Source organism: Lissotriton vulgaris, chromosome 10, assembly GCF_964263255.1.
Source record: "Lissotriton vulgaris chromosome 10, aLisVul1.2, whole genome shotgun sequence".
Lineage (NCBI taxonomy): Eukaryota > Metazoa > Chordata > Amphibia > Caudata > Salamandridae > Lissotriton > Lissotriton vulgaris.
In genome coordinates, this window is record NC_141698.1 from 1,121,309,256 (window position 1) to 1,121,328,967 (window position 19,712).

The 19,712-nt window shown below is 46.6% G+C and overlaps 1 protein-coding gene across 1 annotated transcript in view; it reads right to left on the bottom strand.

Annotated features, from left to right (window-relative positions):
- Nucleotides 1-19,712, bottom strand: part of PLEKHA8 (pleckstrin homology domain containing A8) — a 174,691-nt gene that overhangs the window by 136,957 nt on the left and 18,022 nt on the right. Inside the window, exons 3-5 of the mRNA XM_086942199.1 lie at nt 14,136-14,291; nt 7,981-8,117; nt 4,572-4,721 (exon numbers count right to left, since the gene is read on the bottom strand). Coding sequence (XP_086798325.1) covers nt 4,572-4,721; nt 7,981-8,117; nt 14,136-14,291 — 443 coding nt within the window. The remainder of the gene's footprint in view (nt 1-4,571; nt 4,722-7,980; nt 8,118-14,135; nt 14,292-19,712) is intronic.

Sequence of the window (19,712 nt, forward strand, 5' to 3'; positions counted from 1 at the left end):
CTCTCTTGGAACATGCCCTTCCCCCACATCTTCTGCTAAAAATCTCGGGGTGCTAATAGACCCTGCCCTTGACTTAGGCAGCCAGGTGAGCAGAACCTTTTCCACCTGTTGGGGCCTGATTCACACCCTACGAAGGGTCAGGAAATATCTTTCCCTCCAGGCAAGAAAACAAATAGCTGTTGCTCTTATCGGCTCGCGTCTGGACTATTGTAATGCGCTGTATGCTGGACTCAATAAAGGACAGCTGCAGCGCTTACAGGTAGTCCAAAACGCCATAGCCAGATTTGTCCTGGATATTCCCAGACGCTCTTCGGCCACTGCAGCCAGGAAAACGCTGCACTGGCTGCCGGTAGAATATCGTATCCGGTTTAAAGTCCTATGTATGACCTACAGAGCCATCGCCAAAAAGAGCGACACTGGAATAGGATCCATCATCTCCCACTATGTTCCCCGAAGGAACTTGCGCTCCTCTGGGAAACTGCTTCTGGCAGCCCCCCATGTACGAAGAGCCAAATGGGGCGGCAGAGCCTTCTCCACTCTTGCCCCTAAGTGGTGGAACAAACTTCCTCTGGATCTGAGATCTCTCCCGTCCTTACAGAACTTCCGTACTGCCTTAAAAACCCTTCTCTTCCAGCAAGCATATGTGTAGGGTTTCATGTCTTTTTCCTGATCATTCTCTGATCTTTTGCTAGGCGCCTTGATACCTGCGGGTTATTGTTTTGCGCATTATAAATTTTCTTTCAATTCAATTCAATTCAAACATATGTGGCAGGTCTAGGGCACCTATCTGGTCCTCGTTCTTGAATAGGACATTTGTACTCCAGCAGGGTTTTGCCACTAGTTTGGGTAGTTCATTCTGCTTTGTTTTTTACCCAAATAATGTGCTCCCCATGTATATGAAACTGCTGACACTCGCACATTCAGCTTCTGTTACTTCAGACTGGGGGGGCCCATGTGACAATAAACTGGAGCTGTGCAGCACTGTAGTAGATTTAACAGTGAGAAGCCTTCAGCCCCCTTTTCTGCGGCAGAGGATGCAATATATCTAGTAATGTCTGCACCTTCCGCCCTTCTAGGTCCGTGCAAATTAAAGTAGGCAAACTTCTAGAAGCACTGGTTAGGCAGGAGGACTGGCAAACGTTTAAGAAGTGTAGCAAAACGCAGTGTTATCATCTTAGACAGTGCTATCTACCCATCGTCAACAGGGGACGTGTCATCCAGAACTGTACATAACCCTGGATAGCCCAAAGGATGTTGCGCACTGTTAGGTCGATATCTGCAATATAAAATGGACCCCAAGACACATGAGGATGCTTGATGGTCATAGATGCTGGAATGAAGGGGAGAGTGGCGAGTAGGCCCACTGCGGTGCTCCAAGGTTTGTGAATTGTATTGGGAACAACGAACATCCGCCAATTAACTTCCAGGCACGACAGGCTTCTGAAGTAGTCTAGTTACTCAGTGATATCACGTATTTGTGTTTCAGGCGTATTAATAAACAAAACATGAAATCTGCATATAGGGCTATCACTTGGAGGGACCCAACTATATCTTTTCATCCTGTGCTCCATATTTCTAATGTGTTCCGCGAGAGACTCTGTAGACAAAGCAAACGGGACTGGAGATAAAGGGCACCCTTCCACCGTACTCCTCCCCAAAGACCAATCCTTGAGCTACACATGCACCGTTCTACACTCTGGCTATGTGGTACGTGTACAATAACTTAATCCAACTAAGTATTGTTGATACAAATACCCTTTCCACTTCTTCCCTCCTCCCCCACCACCCCCTCAAGACTGCATCAAGGTATGGCCAATGAAATGAGTTAAATGTTTTCTGTAGGTCTAATGCCAGTACTGCAGTCGATGGGTATTCCGTTGGTACTTACGCTAGAACATGGAATAGCTTTTTCCGATATGGGGATGTGCTACACTCTGGCTTAGGTAAGGCTACCATTGTTTCCTCATTATGTTAGGAAGTATTACATCTTTGCTACAGTTGTTATTTAGATCCAGAAGTGTGGGTCCCATACATATCAGGGTTCAATTGCCAAGCCAACTGACCCAGGCATCTGTTTATGCTCACTGTGCATACAGCTTCTCATTTCTATTCCACAGCTATGGTATGTTCAAGTGGCCTCTCGAAACATTAAACAAGATACTAACCCCACTCTCTCCAAGTACTCAGATAGTTGTGAGTTGTCTGCGGTGATGGCTCTTCTTGTAGCTTTTGGTTGAATTTCCTAAAAAGAGCCATACATTTTTCAAGCACTACATCCCCTAGATCGGTACATAGGAATGCCCTTTCTCCCCTAGATTGCTCAGTTTTCAGCAACACTGCCAATAGGGCCACAGGCTTAACGCTGTCTGTATGCATCTTATTTGTGTACTCTCTGTAATCAAGGCTTCAAGGGCATCCCAGCACAGATGCTCACAATTCTCTTTCCCTATCCAATTCATCCTCCTATGAGGACATCAGCACATTTTTCAGCCCCAATTTCCATTTCTAGGTCCCTGGGTCTGTATCGTTAATGGCCTTAGCTCTTTTTATGAACTTGCCCCCTCAGAACCTCATTAAAGACCTCCCATTCTATCCCATGTCACCCACTGTGTCCCCAGTTTCTTTCAAATAATTCCCTACAACCTCTCGCAGTATCGCTCTGGAAGCAGAGTCTTGTAGGGTTGACATTTGTAGGAGCCATGACAGTAGTAAGGTGAGGGGTACAACTCATTTAGGTGTCAGCAATAATGGGTGAGGATCTAAGTTGTCCTTACGTAAATATTCAGTTGTATGTGCTCGTGACAGAGTCTCGCTCTTATGAACTTATCAATGCGGGTGTTTGGCTTACGTCCTGGGGATCACCAGGAGTGTTCCCTTATCCCTGGCTGATATGTTCGCATTATAGTCCTCATCAAGTTTCAATCCATTCCTAATTATCCGCTGCATTTACAATGTTTATCGTGTTGTCCTTTGGGGAGGGTAGGACCTATTCTTTGTAACTTCTGAAACACAAAGTCCCCACCCCATATTGTGAGGGACCGGCTGTAGTTTATCAGTTTATGCTAAACCTTTTGCAAGCGTAGCACCAGTGGAACTTTTGCTGCATATGTGCTAATGAGCCATAAAATGTCACCATCCAAGAGGCCGTCAACCACTGACTATGCCCCTGCAGCATCAATAATTTCTTTCTTTTTCTGGAATGGGACCCCTGCTTTCACTCACTGTGTACCACTTAGTGTGCCTCGCAAACAAAGAGTGCCCAGTTGCAATTATTTTGCCTTTCTACTTGGCCTTCAGTTTTCCTGTCTCGGATTGGCCGATGGGAGTTCCCTGAATGAAAGCTGTATGCACCAGTCTTTGTTTAGTGGTGCTTTACTGGAGACCATACCACGTACAGTGCAGGTCTCTGCCAACGCATTGCCAACAGTTAAGGTCGCCCAAGAGTTAGGCTTAATCTCTAAAAGATCCATCTTCGGCCCATCCTGGTCCGCGCTGTGACACGCGTACCTTATGGGGTTGTGATGTGCACTGGCCTTTATAACATATATTGTCCTCAGAGGGTTTTCCATGCTATATTCAGTGTGTACACATGCTCCTGCATCTACTAACGGCTCTCCAGTGGCTAAGGTTGTGCTTCTTGGCAGCCCTTAGTGGCTGGGGCTGCAGTCATTTTCTTTAAATAACACTCTGATACGGCCATAGCTGCACTTTTCAGGCCCAGAGTGGCTTGGATGCTCCTGCTGATATTGCGAGAAATCAAAAATCTTGGCAGACAATTTTATTAGGCCGAAACTCCTTCAGCCGCACCCTTGGGAGTCTCAATGTTTGCACAAAGGTTTCTTGATGGGTGGTAGCTCCAGGGAGGATCTTTGCAGAGCTACAGATTTCCCCAGTAAATGAAAAAAAACGATAAATACCTATTGGCCCAGACTTTCTTGCTTTCCAGACTAATCCAATGCTTTAGGAATGGACTAATGACAACGTTTTTTAACGCTTCACCTCACAACACTCAATGCATCTCAATGGGGTTGTTTCCTAAGAAAGCACATTTACACAACCATAATAAATTGTGTAACATTTTCTAGTATTAAACAGAAAAAGTTGCTGTATGTGGACTCACTACAGACAAAATCTCTAAGAACAGTTTTGAGATACATTAGGCCTATGTAGAGGTCATTCAAGACCAGAGTGGTAACCTTGGTGTTTGTTTTTTCCCCACAGGCAGAGGGCACACCTGTATACATTTTGAAAGCCTCCTATCCTTGTATTGTGTTAGCTTGTTTCCACCCACCCCCACCCCCACCCCCCTGTGGGGTAATGGGATAGCAACTACATTAATACTTGGAGGGTTCTCACAGTGTACCCTCCCTCAGGAGGTGCATTAACACCCATAAGCTACAGTCAAACCTCATTCTCTGCTGCATTCACACCCATAAGGCACTCCCATACCGCCATAAGCTGCCTTCAGACGCCACTAGTAATGTTAGATCTCCATCTTCCAGAGTATACCGAAAGAAGTCCTTTCATCCCTCCCAGGGTTTAAGTCATCTAGTATGCCTTTCAAATCTTACCTTCTTTGGTTTGGGGACTCCAGCCGGCTTTGATTCTTGGGGTGGGACATTCAAGTTGAAGGTGGTGTGCGAGATCTGCATACATTCTTCTAGGGTCTTCAGGAATGCATTGGTAGTAGACTGAAGTAGTACATCTGTTTCAATTACTTCCTAAAAACAAAACATTCCAAATGTAGCTTTTTACAAGGAGTAAACCACACCCCAAGGATTGTCTGGGCACCCTACAATCGTAGTCAAAAAAACAGACTGAAGAGGACAAAGATAAACAAAATACAGTTGAAAATGAAAGTCATCAACAAATCATCTATACAAATGGCACTAACCTAACGTAACATCTATAGACATAAATTTACTTTAGAAAAACTTAAAATTTCCCCAAATTGCAGACATAAAGAACCAAAAAAAGGCCTTCCAGTTCCCTTCTGAAAATTCTTGGAAAGGCTATGATGCATTAACATCTTGTACAAGACGCAATGAATGCTATTTCCTTCAGATACTGCGAGTGTGCAAATCCCCAATTGAGAAAACCTACCATTTAGCCCATATTAACAACAAACGGTGTAATGGCTGCTTCTGAGCACTATTGTTTCTTGAGAAACATCCAATGAATTTGCTTTTTCAGTTTTCCTAATATTTCAAACCTGGATACTATACTACCAACTCATATCTCTAAGTTTACGGCAAACAGCTAAACAACATCAAACTGAAGTAGAATTGGTCACCCCCCAACATTCAATAGGAAATATACAAAAAGCCTATAGTCGGGAATGACCCTTCCCACCCTGTAGAGTCAGTGAATCGGGGGACTGATCATCCCAGGGAGTGTAAAGAGCAAACTGAAGAGGAACAAGAGAAAGGCAAAAGGTGGTGATAAAGCCAAGGAGAGTGAGGGCAAGCTGCAGTGCTCGGAGGAGGTGATGTGGTTGGAAACATGCTGTCGAAGAAGAGAGACCCATTGAAAGTAGTCTAAGAGAGGGGTCTACAAAACATGTATGTGGAACAACAAAAGGCCCTAATGGGCTGAGACAGATGTCACATCCAGCCACCTTCCATCTTTTTCTTTTGACTGAGTTTGAAGAGACCTTAATCCTAAAGGACCTCCTAAGATGCAGTCCCTTGGGGCACCCTTCGACCAGAGATATTAAACTGAAGTCCCCAATCCCACAATTCCTAGGGGATGTGTTCGACATCATGGTCACAGATTCAAATCCCGGCGAGTCCACTCAGCCTTTCATTCGTTCAAGGTCGATAAAAGGAGTACCACTGAGTTGGGTAACAATAAACATCTGTTACTCAACGGCAGAACACTTTCGGGTAGTTTTGCGCTTTACAAATACGCCTGTTATGTTATGTTGGAGTGCAGTACCTGCCCCCTGGGGTGATTCCAATTGTCCCCCTTGTAAATTAAGCCCAGCAACCTCAGGTAACAGGATTCCATTATTGTGTTCAAATGTTTCATTATTACCAAAACAAGCCTATGGTTACTGTTGGAATATTTGCAAACAGCTCCTCGTATGAAGTGGAGGGTAAGATGGAGGAGGGCGGCTTCCCAACGGGAAACAGCAGGTTCACCTCATTACCCCATCTCATGTTCCCTTCTTGTGTATTTTGCTCCCAACAACAATCTGAGAGGAGGCAGACAACATGTTCTGCCAAAGTTTACCATTGGCCACCTTTATTTACACTCATTTAGCAAAAGTATGAACATATCTACTCTGCCCTTGTGCCATATAGATAAATCCAATATGAGAAACCCAAACAACTTCACCATCACAAAACAACACACACACACACACAACCAAAGAGCTCAACATATATCCTACACTGCGCGTATTTGCCATATAAATGGACTTCAGATTGCTCCAAATGTCCCTTGTCATGATGATACACTTCACATAAACAACTAATAAAACACAGACAAAGCTGAAAAATACCAAACTATTTCAACACAATCCTTTGCCCAATTCTGGTCAATGGGTATTGAGCAGTTGACCTGCATGAGGGATGCATAAGGGGCGCATAAGAAAATAGCAAAAGCCCGAGCTAAACGACTCCCTTCCTAAACTAACACCCCAACAGCTCAGTGACCCTTATAGCACGACCTTCCCAGATACAAAACAAAAGATGATAACCATAACTTATCACATGACCACTCAGACACTGAAGGAAAACCAGGAGCTATACAGACTTCTGAAAGTCTGCTACTAGGCAATAGTAACGACAGGCTGTGCTATATGAATGCCAATACCACTATACACATACAACCTGCACACTGGGACTCATGGGGGGAGTGGAGCGGGTGGGGGTCTGGGTGGTGCTTCAAAGGTGTCCACACAAGAGAAAAGATTCCTACACAATATTGCCTGTAGTGTGGGGAAATTAATGATAAGCTTGTGCTGTTTGAAAGCTACTGCGGCTTCAAATAATGAATTTGATATTAAAAATCAGTGACTGTAAGGGCTGCATCTAAATGATCTCCACTGCATTGTATGGATTAATCAACACAAATGTCTCTTGCGGCTAAAGATTTTACACGGATCCCACTAAACTCACTGTGGGAAGAGGGAGCCCTGCAAACACTGCATGCATGCAAATAGAACACCTGATCCACCTATAAAAACACACAGGAGGCGGCGAGATACAAGGGCTACATACCGTCAATGCTCTGCTGGGTGGGCTCAGATCATGTGAATTACTGGACAGCGCATGCGACCAATGCGAGCAGGCCTCTCTGCAACGCATGGAAATGTCCAGGCTCTTTACATTGTCCTGATTACGAAGCATTTCACCCATTTCTAAACTTTTTCATGTTGTACATGATAAGGAATATAGGCCTAAAGAGATGACGTAATTGTACTAGAATAAAGTCTGGGAGGAATTTTGTGTTACTATTTTATAGGGAAATTAGAGAAGATGACACGATTACACAAGTTTGCATAATTCTGAGTAAATTGATGCATAATTGCTACCGCAAGATCACAGGAACGACAAAGTTAGCAAATCTAAGCGGCTGCTGCGGTTTGTGTTTTGTTGTATTTACCAACATTTTCTTAGCGCAAAATTCATCCTCTTGTCCATTTAGGGCGCAAGGGTGCAAAGTACTAAATGCTGGGTTAGGCGCCTCATGTTATTCTGCATAATCGTGCAATCATTTTGCATAATTACGCAAGTTATGATCACCCCTAGATATAATCTTACAATTTTTGTCAAGGGGGGAAGCAAATAATAGAACCTGTATTTCCTCGATGTGCAGGGAGCAACTCACTACAGGCAACTTGTAAGCTTAACCACGAGGGCAGTGCACAGATCAGCTACTACACTGCATCTTACCGTAGCCACTAGGACAAACCTCAGCCAGCCACTAGAGCGGAGTTCAGGCACAGCCAACTTGTCCCCCAATAAACGTCACCTGTGCCGGAGGATCTGCGCTTGTGCAGGGTGCAGCAGACGAGGCTTTGATTTTATTGAGCTGCTGAATGAGGAGATCACAGCGCAGCCGCAGTTCAGACATTTTCTCCTTCAATGCTGAGATGTGATCACCAAACTCTAGAAAACATTGAAAAAAATATACAAAGTTACAAATATATAATAGGCAGTCAGTTGTAGGTATGCTCACAATTTTAACAATTTATCATTTACAGATTAAACAAAAATGAATTGATTTGTACATGCTTACCTGTTTTTGTGGCTTATGTAAAGAGTCAGTGTGTGTGTGTGTGTGTGTGTTCTGAACAGTGAGCGACAAAGAACCTTCTTGCGGTTAGTATAGGTGTGTGTCCAGTGGAGGTCCCTCTCCTGCTGTCAGTGTGTGTGTGTTCCCACAGTGAGCGACAAAGAACCTTCTTGCGGTTAGTATAGGTGTGTGTTCAGTGGTGGCCCTCTCTTCCTGTCAGTGTGTGTGTTCTGAACAGTGAGCGACAAAGAACCTTCTTACGGTTAGTATAGGTGTGTGTCCAGTGGAGGTCCCTCTCTTGCTGTCAGTGTGTGTGTTCTGAACAGTGAGCGACAAAGAACCTTCTTGCGGTTAGTATAGGTGTGTGTTCAGTGGAGGTCCCTCTCCTGCTGTCAGTGTGTGTGTTCTGAACAGTGAGCGACAAAGAACCTTCTTGCGGTTGGTATAGGTGTGTGTCCAGTGGAGGTCCCTCTCTTGCTGTCAGTGTGTGTGTTCTGAACAGTGAGCGACAAAGAACCTTCTTGCGGTTAGTATAGGTGTGTGTCCAGTGGAGGTCCCTCTCCTGCTGTCAGTGTGTGTGTGTTCCCACAGTGAGCGACAAAGAACCTTCTTGCCGTTAGAATAGGTGTGTGTCCAGTGGAGGTCCCTCTCTTGCTGTCAGTGTGTGTGTTCTGAACAGTGAGCGACAAAGAACCTTCTTGCGGTTAGTATAGGTGTGTGTCCAGTGAAAGTCCCTCTCTTACTGTCGTGTGTGTGTTCTGAACAGTGAGCGACAAAGAACCTTCTTGCGGTTAGTATAGGTGTGTGTTCAGTGGAGGCCCCTCTCCTGCTGTCAGTGTGTGTGTGTTCCCACAGTGAGCGACAAAGAACCTTCTTGCGGTTAGTATAGGTGTGTGTCCAGTGGAGGTCCCTCTCCTGCTGTCAGTGTGTGTGTGTTCCCACAGTGAGCGACAAAGAACCTTCTTGCGGTTAGTATAGGTGTGTGTTCAGTGGAGGCCCCTCTCTTCCTGTCAGTGTGTGTGTTCTGAACAGTGAGCGACAAAGAACCTTCTTGCGGTTAGTATAGGTGTGTGTCCAGTGGAGGTCCCTCTCTTGCTGTCAGTGTGTGTGTTCTGAACAGTGAGCGACAAAGAACCTTCTTGCGGTTAGTATAGGTGTGTGTCCAGTGGAGGTCCCTCTCCTGCTGTCAGTGTGTGTGTGTTCCCACAGTGAGCGACAAAGAACCTTCTTGCCGTTAGAATAGGTGTGTGTCCAGTGGAGGTCCCTCTCTTGCTGTCAGTGTGTGTTCTGAACAGTGAGCGACAAAGAACCTTCTTGCGGTTAGTATAGGTGTGTGTCCAGTGGAGGTCCCTCTCTTACTGTCAGTGTGTGTGTTCTGAACAGTGAGCGACAAAGAACCTTCTTGCGGTTAGTATAGGTGTGTGTTCAGTGGAGGCCCCTCTCTTACTGTCAGTGTGTGTGTTCTGAACAGTGAGCGACAAAGAACCTTCTTGCGGTTAGTATAGGTGTGTGTCCAGTGAAAGTCCCTCTCTTACTGTCGTGTGTGTGTTCTGAACAGTGAGCGACAAAGAACCTTCTTGCGGTTAGTATAGGTGTGTGTCCAGTGGAGGTCCCTCTCTTGCTGTCAGTGTGTGTGTGTTCCCATAGTGAGCGACAAATAACCTTCTTGCGGTTAGAATAGGTGTGTGTTCAGTGGAGGCCCCTCTCTTCCTGTCAGTGTGTGTGTGTTCCCACAGTGAGCGACAAATAACCTTCTTGCGGTTAGTATAGGTGTGTGTTCAGTGGAGGCCTCTCTCTTCCTGTCAGTGTGTGTGTGTTCCCACAGTGAGCGACAAATAACCTTCTTGCGGTTAGTATAGGTGTGTGTTTAGTGGAGACACCTCTCTTCCTGTCAGTAAGTTTCTATTGCAGGTGAGAAGCGGAGAAAGTTATTGACCTTTGGTAACACTCTTTATGGTGGGTATCCAAACTGCAAGTGTGTCACCTTTTGAATCCTCCCAGACTGGATCTGGAAACCTTGCAAGAGCAGACTGTACTAGTGGGTGCTGCACCATGTACGCACCATCTCCGGATGTGAAGACCAGGAGCCACGTATAGGTGCCACCCCTGCGTGCTACATTCAGTTTATCACCATATTTTATACGCCCTAAGATGAGGGGCGACTAGGAATAGAGGGGTGAATATAGGTTGTGACCCTCTAAATACAAAATGTCTGCTCCAGAAAATGGGGAGAAGAGTGGGTGGTCTGGAATTTGCAGTCAAAGCATCCACCAGAAAGAGTGTTACCGAAAGTAAGTAGCTTTTCTTCTGAAAAATACTTCTAATCATGGATTCCTCATCTTTTGTAGAGACGGTTTGAAAAGTGGATTTTACACCAGGAAGTCTTGAAGGACCAAGTGGGCAAAACAACCCTGGTGCAGACCAGAGAATTGATAGAGTAATGCCCTGTGAACAGATGATCATGTAGCAGTCCGGAAGATGTTCAACACTGGATCACCCCTAGCTAAGATTATAGTGGGGGCCTGGTGGAATGTCCCTCCAGAGGTCTTTTGATCTAAAGAACGGTACAGCTTGAGAGTGAGGACAATCCACCTTGACAAGGTCCACTCTCGGACGGCCTTTCTATTTTCTTTGTACTGGTGAACCTAATAAAAAGTTGATCCTTCAGATACTGCTTCCTAGTGCCATCAATATAGAAACTAAGGGGTGCAGCAGAAGGAAAAACAAGAACGAGAGTGACTGGTGATCCCACATGAAACAGCATGATCACTTTTGGAAGAAAGGACACCAGAGCTTGAAGCACCGATCTGTCAGATAAGAATGTGGTATATGGAGGCTGAGCTTATAATGCCTGCCGCTGCTTATGCATCACGCAGCGGTGACTGTGATAAGAAAGATGGTGTTAAGAGTCAGCAACCTTAGGATACAATTGTGCATGACCCAAAAAGGTGTACACATCAAAGAAGTAAGAAACAAATTAAGGTCCCACTGCAGCATAACAAAAGGTTTAGGTGGAAATATACAAGACCTTTCAGAAAATGCATCCCAAAGTGTGATTTGAACAAACAGGGCTGATCAGGCCAAGGCACAAAGTTCAACTGAGCCAAAATGTAACCCTTAACAGTGCCCAAAGTAAGACTTTGCTTGGCCAATGACAAAAGAAACAAGAGTAAATAAGACAACTTCGCTGGAGGAGCATCAATACATCAGTCCTCACAACGGATACCAAACTTAGCCCAATGACCCGAGTAGATGTACTTAGTTGAAGGGCGGTGAGCCGCCATTATTACATCCAGCAAATCAAACCTGTTGCTCCCAATCTTCACCCATGGAAGCATAGATTATGAAGGTATGGAGGAGGAACCCTGCTCTGTTGCGTGGTCAACAGGATATCCTGAAGAGGGAGCCGAAGTGTAGGGCACAGGCTGAGGTTCAGAAGCTCGAAATGCAGACCCTGCATGGCCACAAAGGTTTATCGCTGGTTTATAAGCGGTGCTCTATCCATCTTGACTTTCTTCAGATCTTGTGAGATCATTGGCAGATGCGGAAATGATTCAATGAACCCCATGCCACAGCAAAGGCGGAACGCATTTCTGAAAGAACTTTGGAGAGGAAACTCCATGACACAGAAGACATAACCATGTGTCTTACCCAAGGTACCGAACAGGACTACCCTGGGCACGCTCCATGCGGTGAAAATGCACTGCACCACATCCAGATGCAGGCACCACTGGCAATCTGAAAGAAGATGCTGATCGAGTTTGTCTGTTCTGATATTGAGGGGAACCCCCACCCCCCAGGCTGCTGGCTGTTAAGGAAATCCTGTAAGTGATCAGCTACCGGCACCATAGACGGAGAGCTTCCAGATATAGCAATTGGAAGGCCACACTGCCCTTTTAGGCAGTATCAACATGGTGATCATTTTGTTAATCAGGAACTGAACAGGCTTGGGAAACAGTACTATTGTCTGGCTCAATGAAGGACGAATACAAGGCGTTAGACCAAGTCACAGTAATGCAATCAGTCACTGCCAGGAAGCAAGGTCTCCTGTTGTAAGAGTTCCATTAACAGATTGAGGTCAGTGTCAACAGTAAGAAGATGAGAGTCCAGAACTTTCATGATCCTCCGAAACCATCACTGCAAAAGGGGCGCTCTTCCTCTATGGAGGACCCATGCGAGAGTGAAGGCCAGTCACAGGTGCAGTGTCCTTACCTCCAGTAATTTGCAACTACTCCTAGAGGCATTCATCTGTGCAGTGAGACGGGAGAAGCGAATCCACCTCCTCATCGGTGTTCCTGTCCTGGGGGCTCGATTTAAGACCTGGCCGGCATCGGAGGTGAAAAAGGCCTGCTGCCATCGAAAGTAACAACGTTATAAGGGACGGCTTCGGAGTCCTAAAACAGCACAGGCTGAGCCTTAGATATCTCGTACCAAGACACAGGTCAAGAACATGCCATGGTCAGATCCAGCACCAGAATCTGTGCAGTTAGTTAGCTGTGCCTCTGGTGCCAGGGTAGACATTGGAGTGGGAACCTCTGACACAGCTCGCAGCAAAGCACTCGAGGTGGGGGCCAGTGCTAGCAGGAGGCCAGAGACTAGGCACGGTCTGATGGTCCTGGAGAGGGATGCCTGTCTGGAGCTCCTAATGGATCAATGGGACCAAAGGGTATGCCGAAGGGAACAAGAACAGCTCTGAACCACTGCACTATGGTCACATTAGCGGCATTTATTTGCTATGGCGACAACCAAGGCCCAGGAAACTCAGGGCTCGTTGGCTCCAAGATGGAAACTGTGCCAGTGTCTGAAGATGCAGCCAGAGTTGGGCCATAGGACCACCTGTTGCACAACCTCGCTCTATATCAGGAGCAGTGGGAAGAGGGCAAAACCCCACTTGGATTTCTTAAGCTTCCTTTGTGACTTGCCCCTTGACTTCAATTTAGACATATCTTATGACGGGGACCGCGAGTGACCTCTGGACGTTAAAAGGTCAGCATCTCTACTTATGCTCCATGGAAGAGTCTGGTTTTGTGCTCCAAGAAGGCCTTCAGGTGCTTCAGGGAGCATTTGTCTCATGACAATTCCCCAGGATGCTGTCGATTTTTCTTAATTTAGAAGTTGGTAGGAACTGAGAAAAGGTGGAAGCAGAGCTCTGGATCCATGTCATAGCTTGTGGAAGAAGAGGAACAGACATGAGTGCAAAGGCCCTCCACTCAAAAGGAGGGGCATTCCTAAACCAATATGACAAAGCCACCCTTTGGAGTCACCTACTTGCATTACAAATTATACCCCAGCTGCCTTCTGAAAAGGGTCAACATTCTCTCCAGTTTCCTGGGATCCATCTCTTGCCCCATGACCCTGTGATTTACCAGGAGAGGACAGTGTTCCAGGCATTCTTCCCTGCAGTGCCTCTGCCCCTAATCTTTATCCATTATTTCACTTTGGCCCACTTTCTGGTTACTGATAAGGCACCCACTTTGGAGCGTTTTGTAGGAAAAAGATTAAAGAAAAAATGTAAAACACATGTGGCAGAAAGTTGGCATCCTATAAACAGGATAAGCAGAGAGCCCAAGAATGGAACAGGCACAGCATCTAAGCGCTATTCTCCACTGTTGGTAAGAAGATTGCGGAACAATCGTGAAGATGGGGAGAACATTATGCCTCCGTGTACTTAAAGCTTCAAACACAACCCCCACAGTTACAAAAAGCTGCATCACCCATGGCGTATTTGGGCTTCATGTGTGTAGGAAAGAGGGAGGCTTGCATGTGGGTCCAGAATTACAATTCATAGCCTAAAGATTATTGAGCGCAGAATAGACTCAAGATATGCTTTAAATAAAAATGAAGCTATGCTGGTGCGGTTCTTGCTTGTGCTGGTGTGCCTGGCCGCTTACCTGTCTCTTTCTTGGTGCGGATGTCAGCTAAGCATGCTTTGGCAGAGCCCAGTGCCACCAGCCACCTTTGCCGCTCAGAGGCGCTGTGGGTACGCAGGTAGAAGCGCTGCTGTCCGGGAATGACCAGGTCCATCCGGGTGCTGTCTGTGGGGTGAACTGGAGAGCAGAGGGTAAGTGCTACAGCACAGTGACAGACATACCTATACAAATGTCCTCATTCAAAAGATCAAAGTGAGCGGTCAAATGTTGGTACAATATTGAGCATGCTAGAAATTGGATTGAAATGCCACACAGTGCTGGTGGACCTCAGAAGGGTGACTAGTAACAGGCATGCAGTTAATACCAGAGCACTATGTGCAGCCCGGCAATCAAGAGTTTTCTAAACAAAATGGAGAAACAGGACTGCCCACAGAGCAGAAGAAGGAGGATCGGCTGCACCCACTGCGCAAATGAAGGAGGGCAACAGTGTGTGCCAATGAAATACTGAACCACCCCAGGCCTGTTTGAAGAGTCCTCACTTCAAGGCGGTAGCGGGCCGGTTCTAGGATTTATGGGGCCCAGGGCCGAAAGGGAATGTGCGAGGCCCCTCTAATTTGCATAAGTGACACCTTCTGGGCTCGGGAAGCTTCTTTGTGAAGACTCCTCCTGGGCTGCAACTCCCCTCTCTGCCATCTACAAGAACCTCTTTTACAGCCCCTATGGGACTGAAGGCGAGCAAATTGCTTGGGAGCTGAGAGTTGAACCTGTGGGGCGCTGAAGTGAAGGACAATGGGCATCCTGCGAAGTCTCTGAATGGGCAGCCTGAGAGGTGGCCGTATTGGAGGACAAAAGGGAAAAATATGTCTCCTTGCAACTGGAACACCATCCCCAAGAGGCCCAAGGACCCCCCCTTCTCACAGGTCCAATTGCAAAGAGACACATTTCTTTCAAGTTAATCAGCAAGAGTACAAGAGGTTTGGTGGTGTGTTAAACTGTTGCGGGCCCAGTGCTAGCAAGCTGAGTGCGAAGCCCTGGGCAGCTGTCCACACTGCGCATGCCTAGCGCCGGCCCTGGCTAGGAGTGGCCAGTGCTAGGCGGAAAGGAACAGAATAGTTTGTATATGCATGAAAGAGAGGAGTTTGGCAGTGTGAGCAGAATGTCCACGATTTTACGCATTTAAACGTTGGCAATATGTTTAACCCAATAGTCACACAATATGAATTATGGAGATGGCCTATTCCTTCATTTCACACCCCTGGCTGCTTTCCAAATGGCTCTGATAACATCTGGTAGACAAACAGATGTTCTTTCACAACTCTCAATCCAAGTACCTTAGCTAGGTTCAGAGGCAGGCTCACGATGAGCTTCATTCACAAACTTTCACTCATATGTCTGAGGGGAGCAGCCTACTGCAGCTCACACTATCCAGCTCAAAATCTGATCTTGCACAGCCCAGGGTGCTAGAGCCAAAAGAAAGAGATCCTGTCTTCTTGGCTGTCGGCAGAGATGATGCTTTAAGTAACTGGGATGGGTCAACAGCAGCCGGCCCCAATTCAACCACCCCCTTGCAGGACCTCTGTAACAATCTCTCTCAATTCTTCAGCAGCAAAATCACCCCCATTTACAACAACTTCAACCCACAACCGGACCCGACAGACTTGGTCAAACGCTTCCAGATCTGATCCACAGAACCAACGCTAATCACATGACCCATCATCACCCCAGAAGGAACTGCTGCCACCACATAACAATATGAAAAAACAACAATTGATGGACAGAATGCAGAAAAATGTCATACATTCACCCCAGTACAGAGATCTGTGCCTAAATCCATCGTTTTTTTGCACTCCACACCACCCCAATTCAGACATGGCCATATGCAAATCAGCCTTGACCCTCTGCCTCATGGGAACAGTCCAGCCCGAACTGCCAAGCCAGGTCTTTACTGGACCGGAATCAAGCATCCTAGGACCGGTTTCTGGCTATCAGCCGTCTTCAGCCTGGATAGCTTGACTCCAGTGATGTGGAGAGCCTGGGACTCACGGCTGAGCATACCCATCCCACTCGGGGTGACAAATGCAAAAACAACAATTGATGGACAGAATGCAGAACAATGTCATACATTCACCCCAGTATAGAGATCTGGGCCTAAATCCATCGTTTTTTTGCACTCCACACCACCCCAGTTCAGACATGGCCATATGCAAATCAGCCTTGACCCTGTGCTTCATGTGCCCTTTTGTACCGCTTTGTTCGCCATTAGTGTGGCAGGGTATGCTCAGACGTGAGTCCCTTGCTCACTTTGCCACTGGATTCAAGCAAGCCTGGCTGAAGACGGCTGCAATGCCAGAAACTGGTCCTAGGAAGCTTCTTTCCGGTCCAGGGAAGGCATGGTTTGGCAGTTCGGGCTGGACTGTTCCCATGAGGCACAGGGTCGACTGATTTGCATATGGCCATGTCTGAACTGGGGTGGCAGAGTGGGCTAAAGAACGGTGATGGATTAAACCCAGATCTTTTGACTGGGTGTGAGTGTTTGATTGGTTCAGATGTTCTGTCCATCACCACCCCCTTTTGTACCACCACATAACAATAGGCATTTATAGGGCGCGCAGCTACTCCTGAAGGAGTGTCTTGGCGCTAGCAGGAGGACCACCCCAAAAACTGGCTAGCAGCCTTGAGCATCGGCCGAAGCATTAAACAGATGGGTCTTCAGACCTTTCCTAAAGATCCTTTCCAAAGGTGCAAACCGAAGAATTGCCGGAAGCAAATTCATAAGTTTTGCCGTAAGAAAAGTAAAGGATCTCCCACTGCGCCTAGCCCTATTGACCCTTGGGATATGCAGGAGCTTCAGTAAATTAGACCTCAGGGATCTACCCCGACAGTAAGCCTCAAGTCTGCATTTCAAATACAGAGGTCCCTTAAGCTTCAAAGCTCTGTAGGCAAAGATTAAAGCCTTGAATTTGTTGCGACTGATTACAGAAAGCAAGTGCAGCTGACGGAGATGAGCAGAAACTGACTGACATATCGGGAGCCCGAGAATGAGGTGTGCGGCTGCATTTTGGATAATCTACAACCGTTGCAGTAGGTAAGCTGGCAAGCCCAGATAAATACGATAAATACTGTTGGCGTAGTCACATTTTGAGGTAACTAGGGCATGGACAATGGTCTTTTGGGACGCCACAGGAACCATATGCGACATCTTTCGCAGGGACTTCAAAGTAGCAAAGCAGCCAGCCGAGACCGGTTTGACCTCCGGTTCAAAAGACAAAGTGGAATCCAACTTGATGCTTAGGTTTCTTACACAGGAAGAGGGGGTGGAAGGAACCCCCAGCTCGGGCAGAGTCCAGCTGAGAGAATCAGGGGTATTTGCTTGTGATGAAAAAAAACGGAATTTCGGTTTTACTGGAATTTAGTTTGAGTCAGCTTTCGCCCATCCAGGACCCACTGTTTTTAACAGTTTTTGAAAAAATGGAGGTGTCAAATGCCTCGTCCTGGAAGGGCAGAAGAAGCTGTGTGTCATCAGCATAAGAAATCACTTACAGACCCTATGATTCAACCAACTTAGTCAAGGGTTCTATCCACTGAGGGGCCCCATTGGATCCCTGTCCTCATCCGACCCCTACCCCCACCACGCCTACTCCAGAGGACTGCAAACAATCAACACTATGCTCACACTCATCATTAATGCCTTCCCCGCTTCTGCAACCTTTCCAGGCACTTGGAAACACGCAATTGTCCTCCCTTTGCTGAAGAAACAATCTGTGGACATTCGCCGACAACAGACCTATCTTCCTGCTACCATTCCCAACCAAGGTCTTCGATAAACTCATCAACAGCGCCGCACCTACCTCAACAACCACATATTCCTCAACACCACTCAGTTTGTTTTAGACCCCACCACAAAATGGATACCACACTCATTGCCGTCACGAATGACATCCGCATGACTCTGGACGGTGGAGACACAGCAACTCTCATCCTCTAGGACCTCTCCACAGCGTGTAACATTGGCTCCCACTCCATCCGACGCCTACACGACATTGGAGTCCAACGACACACACTCAGCTGGATCGGTTCCTTTCTGACTGGAAGGACCCAGTCAGTCAGCCTGGCACCACCGGGCACCTCAGATGCCCATGACCTCATATACAAAGTTCTGCAAGGATCATCTCTGAGCCAGACTTTGTTCAATGTATTCAAAATCCCTCTAGCCAGCATCATCAGCTCTTACAATCAATATCCTCTCCGACGCTGAAAACATGCATCTTATTCTCTCCTTCAAAAAGCAAGACGCACAGTACCTATATCAAGTTCAATGCCTGCAGGACTGAAATTACCCACTGGATGCAGACCAATTGTCTGGAGCTTAACACTAACAAGACCGAATTTGAAACTTCAAGAAGAGCATTTCAACGTGGGACTCCACCACCCATGCAAAGAACCTCAGGATCTGCATCAATGGCAAACTTGACATGACCACCCAGTCCAATGCCTCATCCTTCCATACCTTGAAGATGCGGAGGAAAATGTTCAAATGACTCCCAGTCAGCACCCGGAAAACGGTCACACACGCCCTAGTCACAAGCAAGCTTGACTATGGAACACCCTCCATGCCGTTATCAACTAAAAACTCACCAGAATGCTGCAGACCATTCGGAACTCAGCCGCCAGAATCACCCTCAACCTCTAATGCCACTGTGAGAAGTTAGCCTGGCATAAGATGTCCACTAGTTCTAGTGGCACCTTGCACCAGTCTAATCGACCATTATTGATGGTGGTTGTAAAGTCAACCTTATAGACAAGCTATCCTAGTGGTAGCATGGACCAGCAGTGTTAGGCTAAACTCCAAAGAGCATGTGAAGCGGTTTGTTTTACCAATTGTAATCCCTTAAATACCAAATGAAAGGACACCACACAAGGTATATCAATACTAATATATTAAAGAGAGAGCCCAAGCCTTTGATGCAGGTAATCTCAGGAACCACAGTAACAATCACAACACCCAATAAAGCATTAGAAAGGGCAGTTGCAGCAGAAGGACATAGGCTATGCAGACGCCCACCATATACATTTAAAAGGTAAAAGAACCGTGCCAGCAAAGTAGTCCCTTGTGGGCGTGTCTGCGTTGTGCTGTGGGCGTGTGCTGGGGGGCGTGACAAAACGCTGGGGGCGTGTGGTACGTTCCGCCCTTCATGCCATGTCTCATATTGTGTGCTAATCCCACCTTGCTCCCTTTAAATACCCCTGCACCCCATAATCATAACCCACCCTTACTCCTTAAAATACCCCAACATCCTTAAACACTAACCCATCTTAACCCTATAAATATACCCTGTACCCCAAAACCCAAACCTATCCCTAAACCCTAAAAATACCCCTGTACCCCAAAACCCAAACATAGCCCTGAACCCTATAAATACCCCTGTACCTCAAAACCCAAACCTACCCCTGAACCCTAAAAATACCACTGTACCCCAAACCTACCTATGAACCCTAAAATACCGCTGTACCCCAAAACCCAAACATAGCCCTGAACCCTTAAAATACCCCTGAACCCTAAAAATACCCATGTACCCCAAAACCCAGACCTAGCCCTGA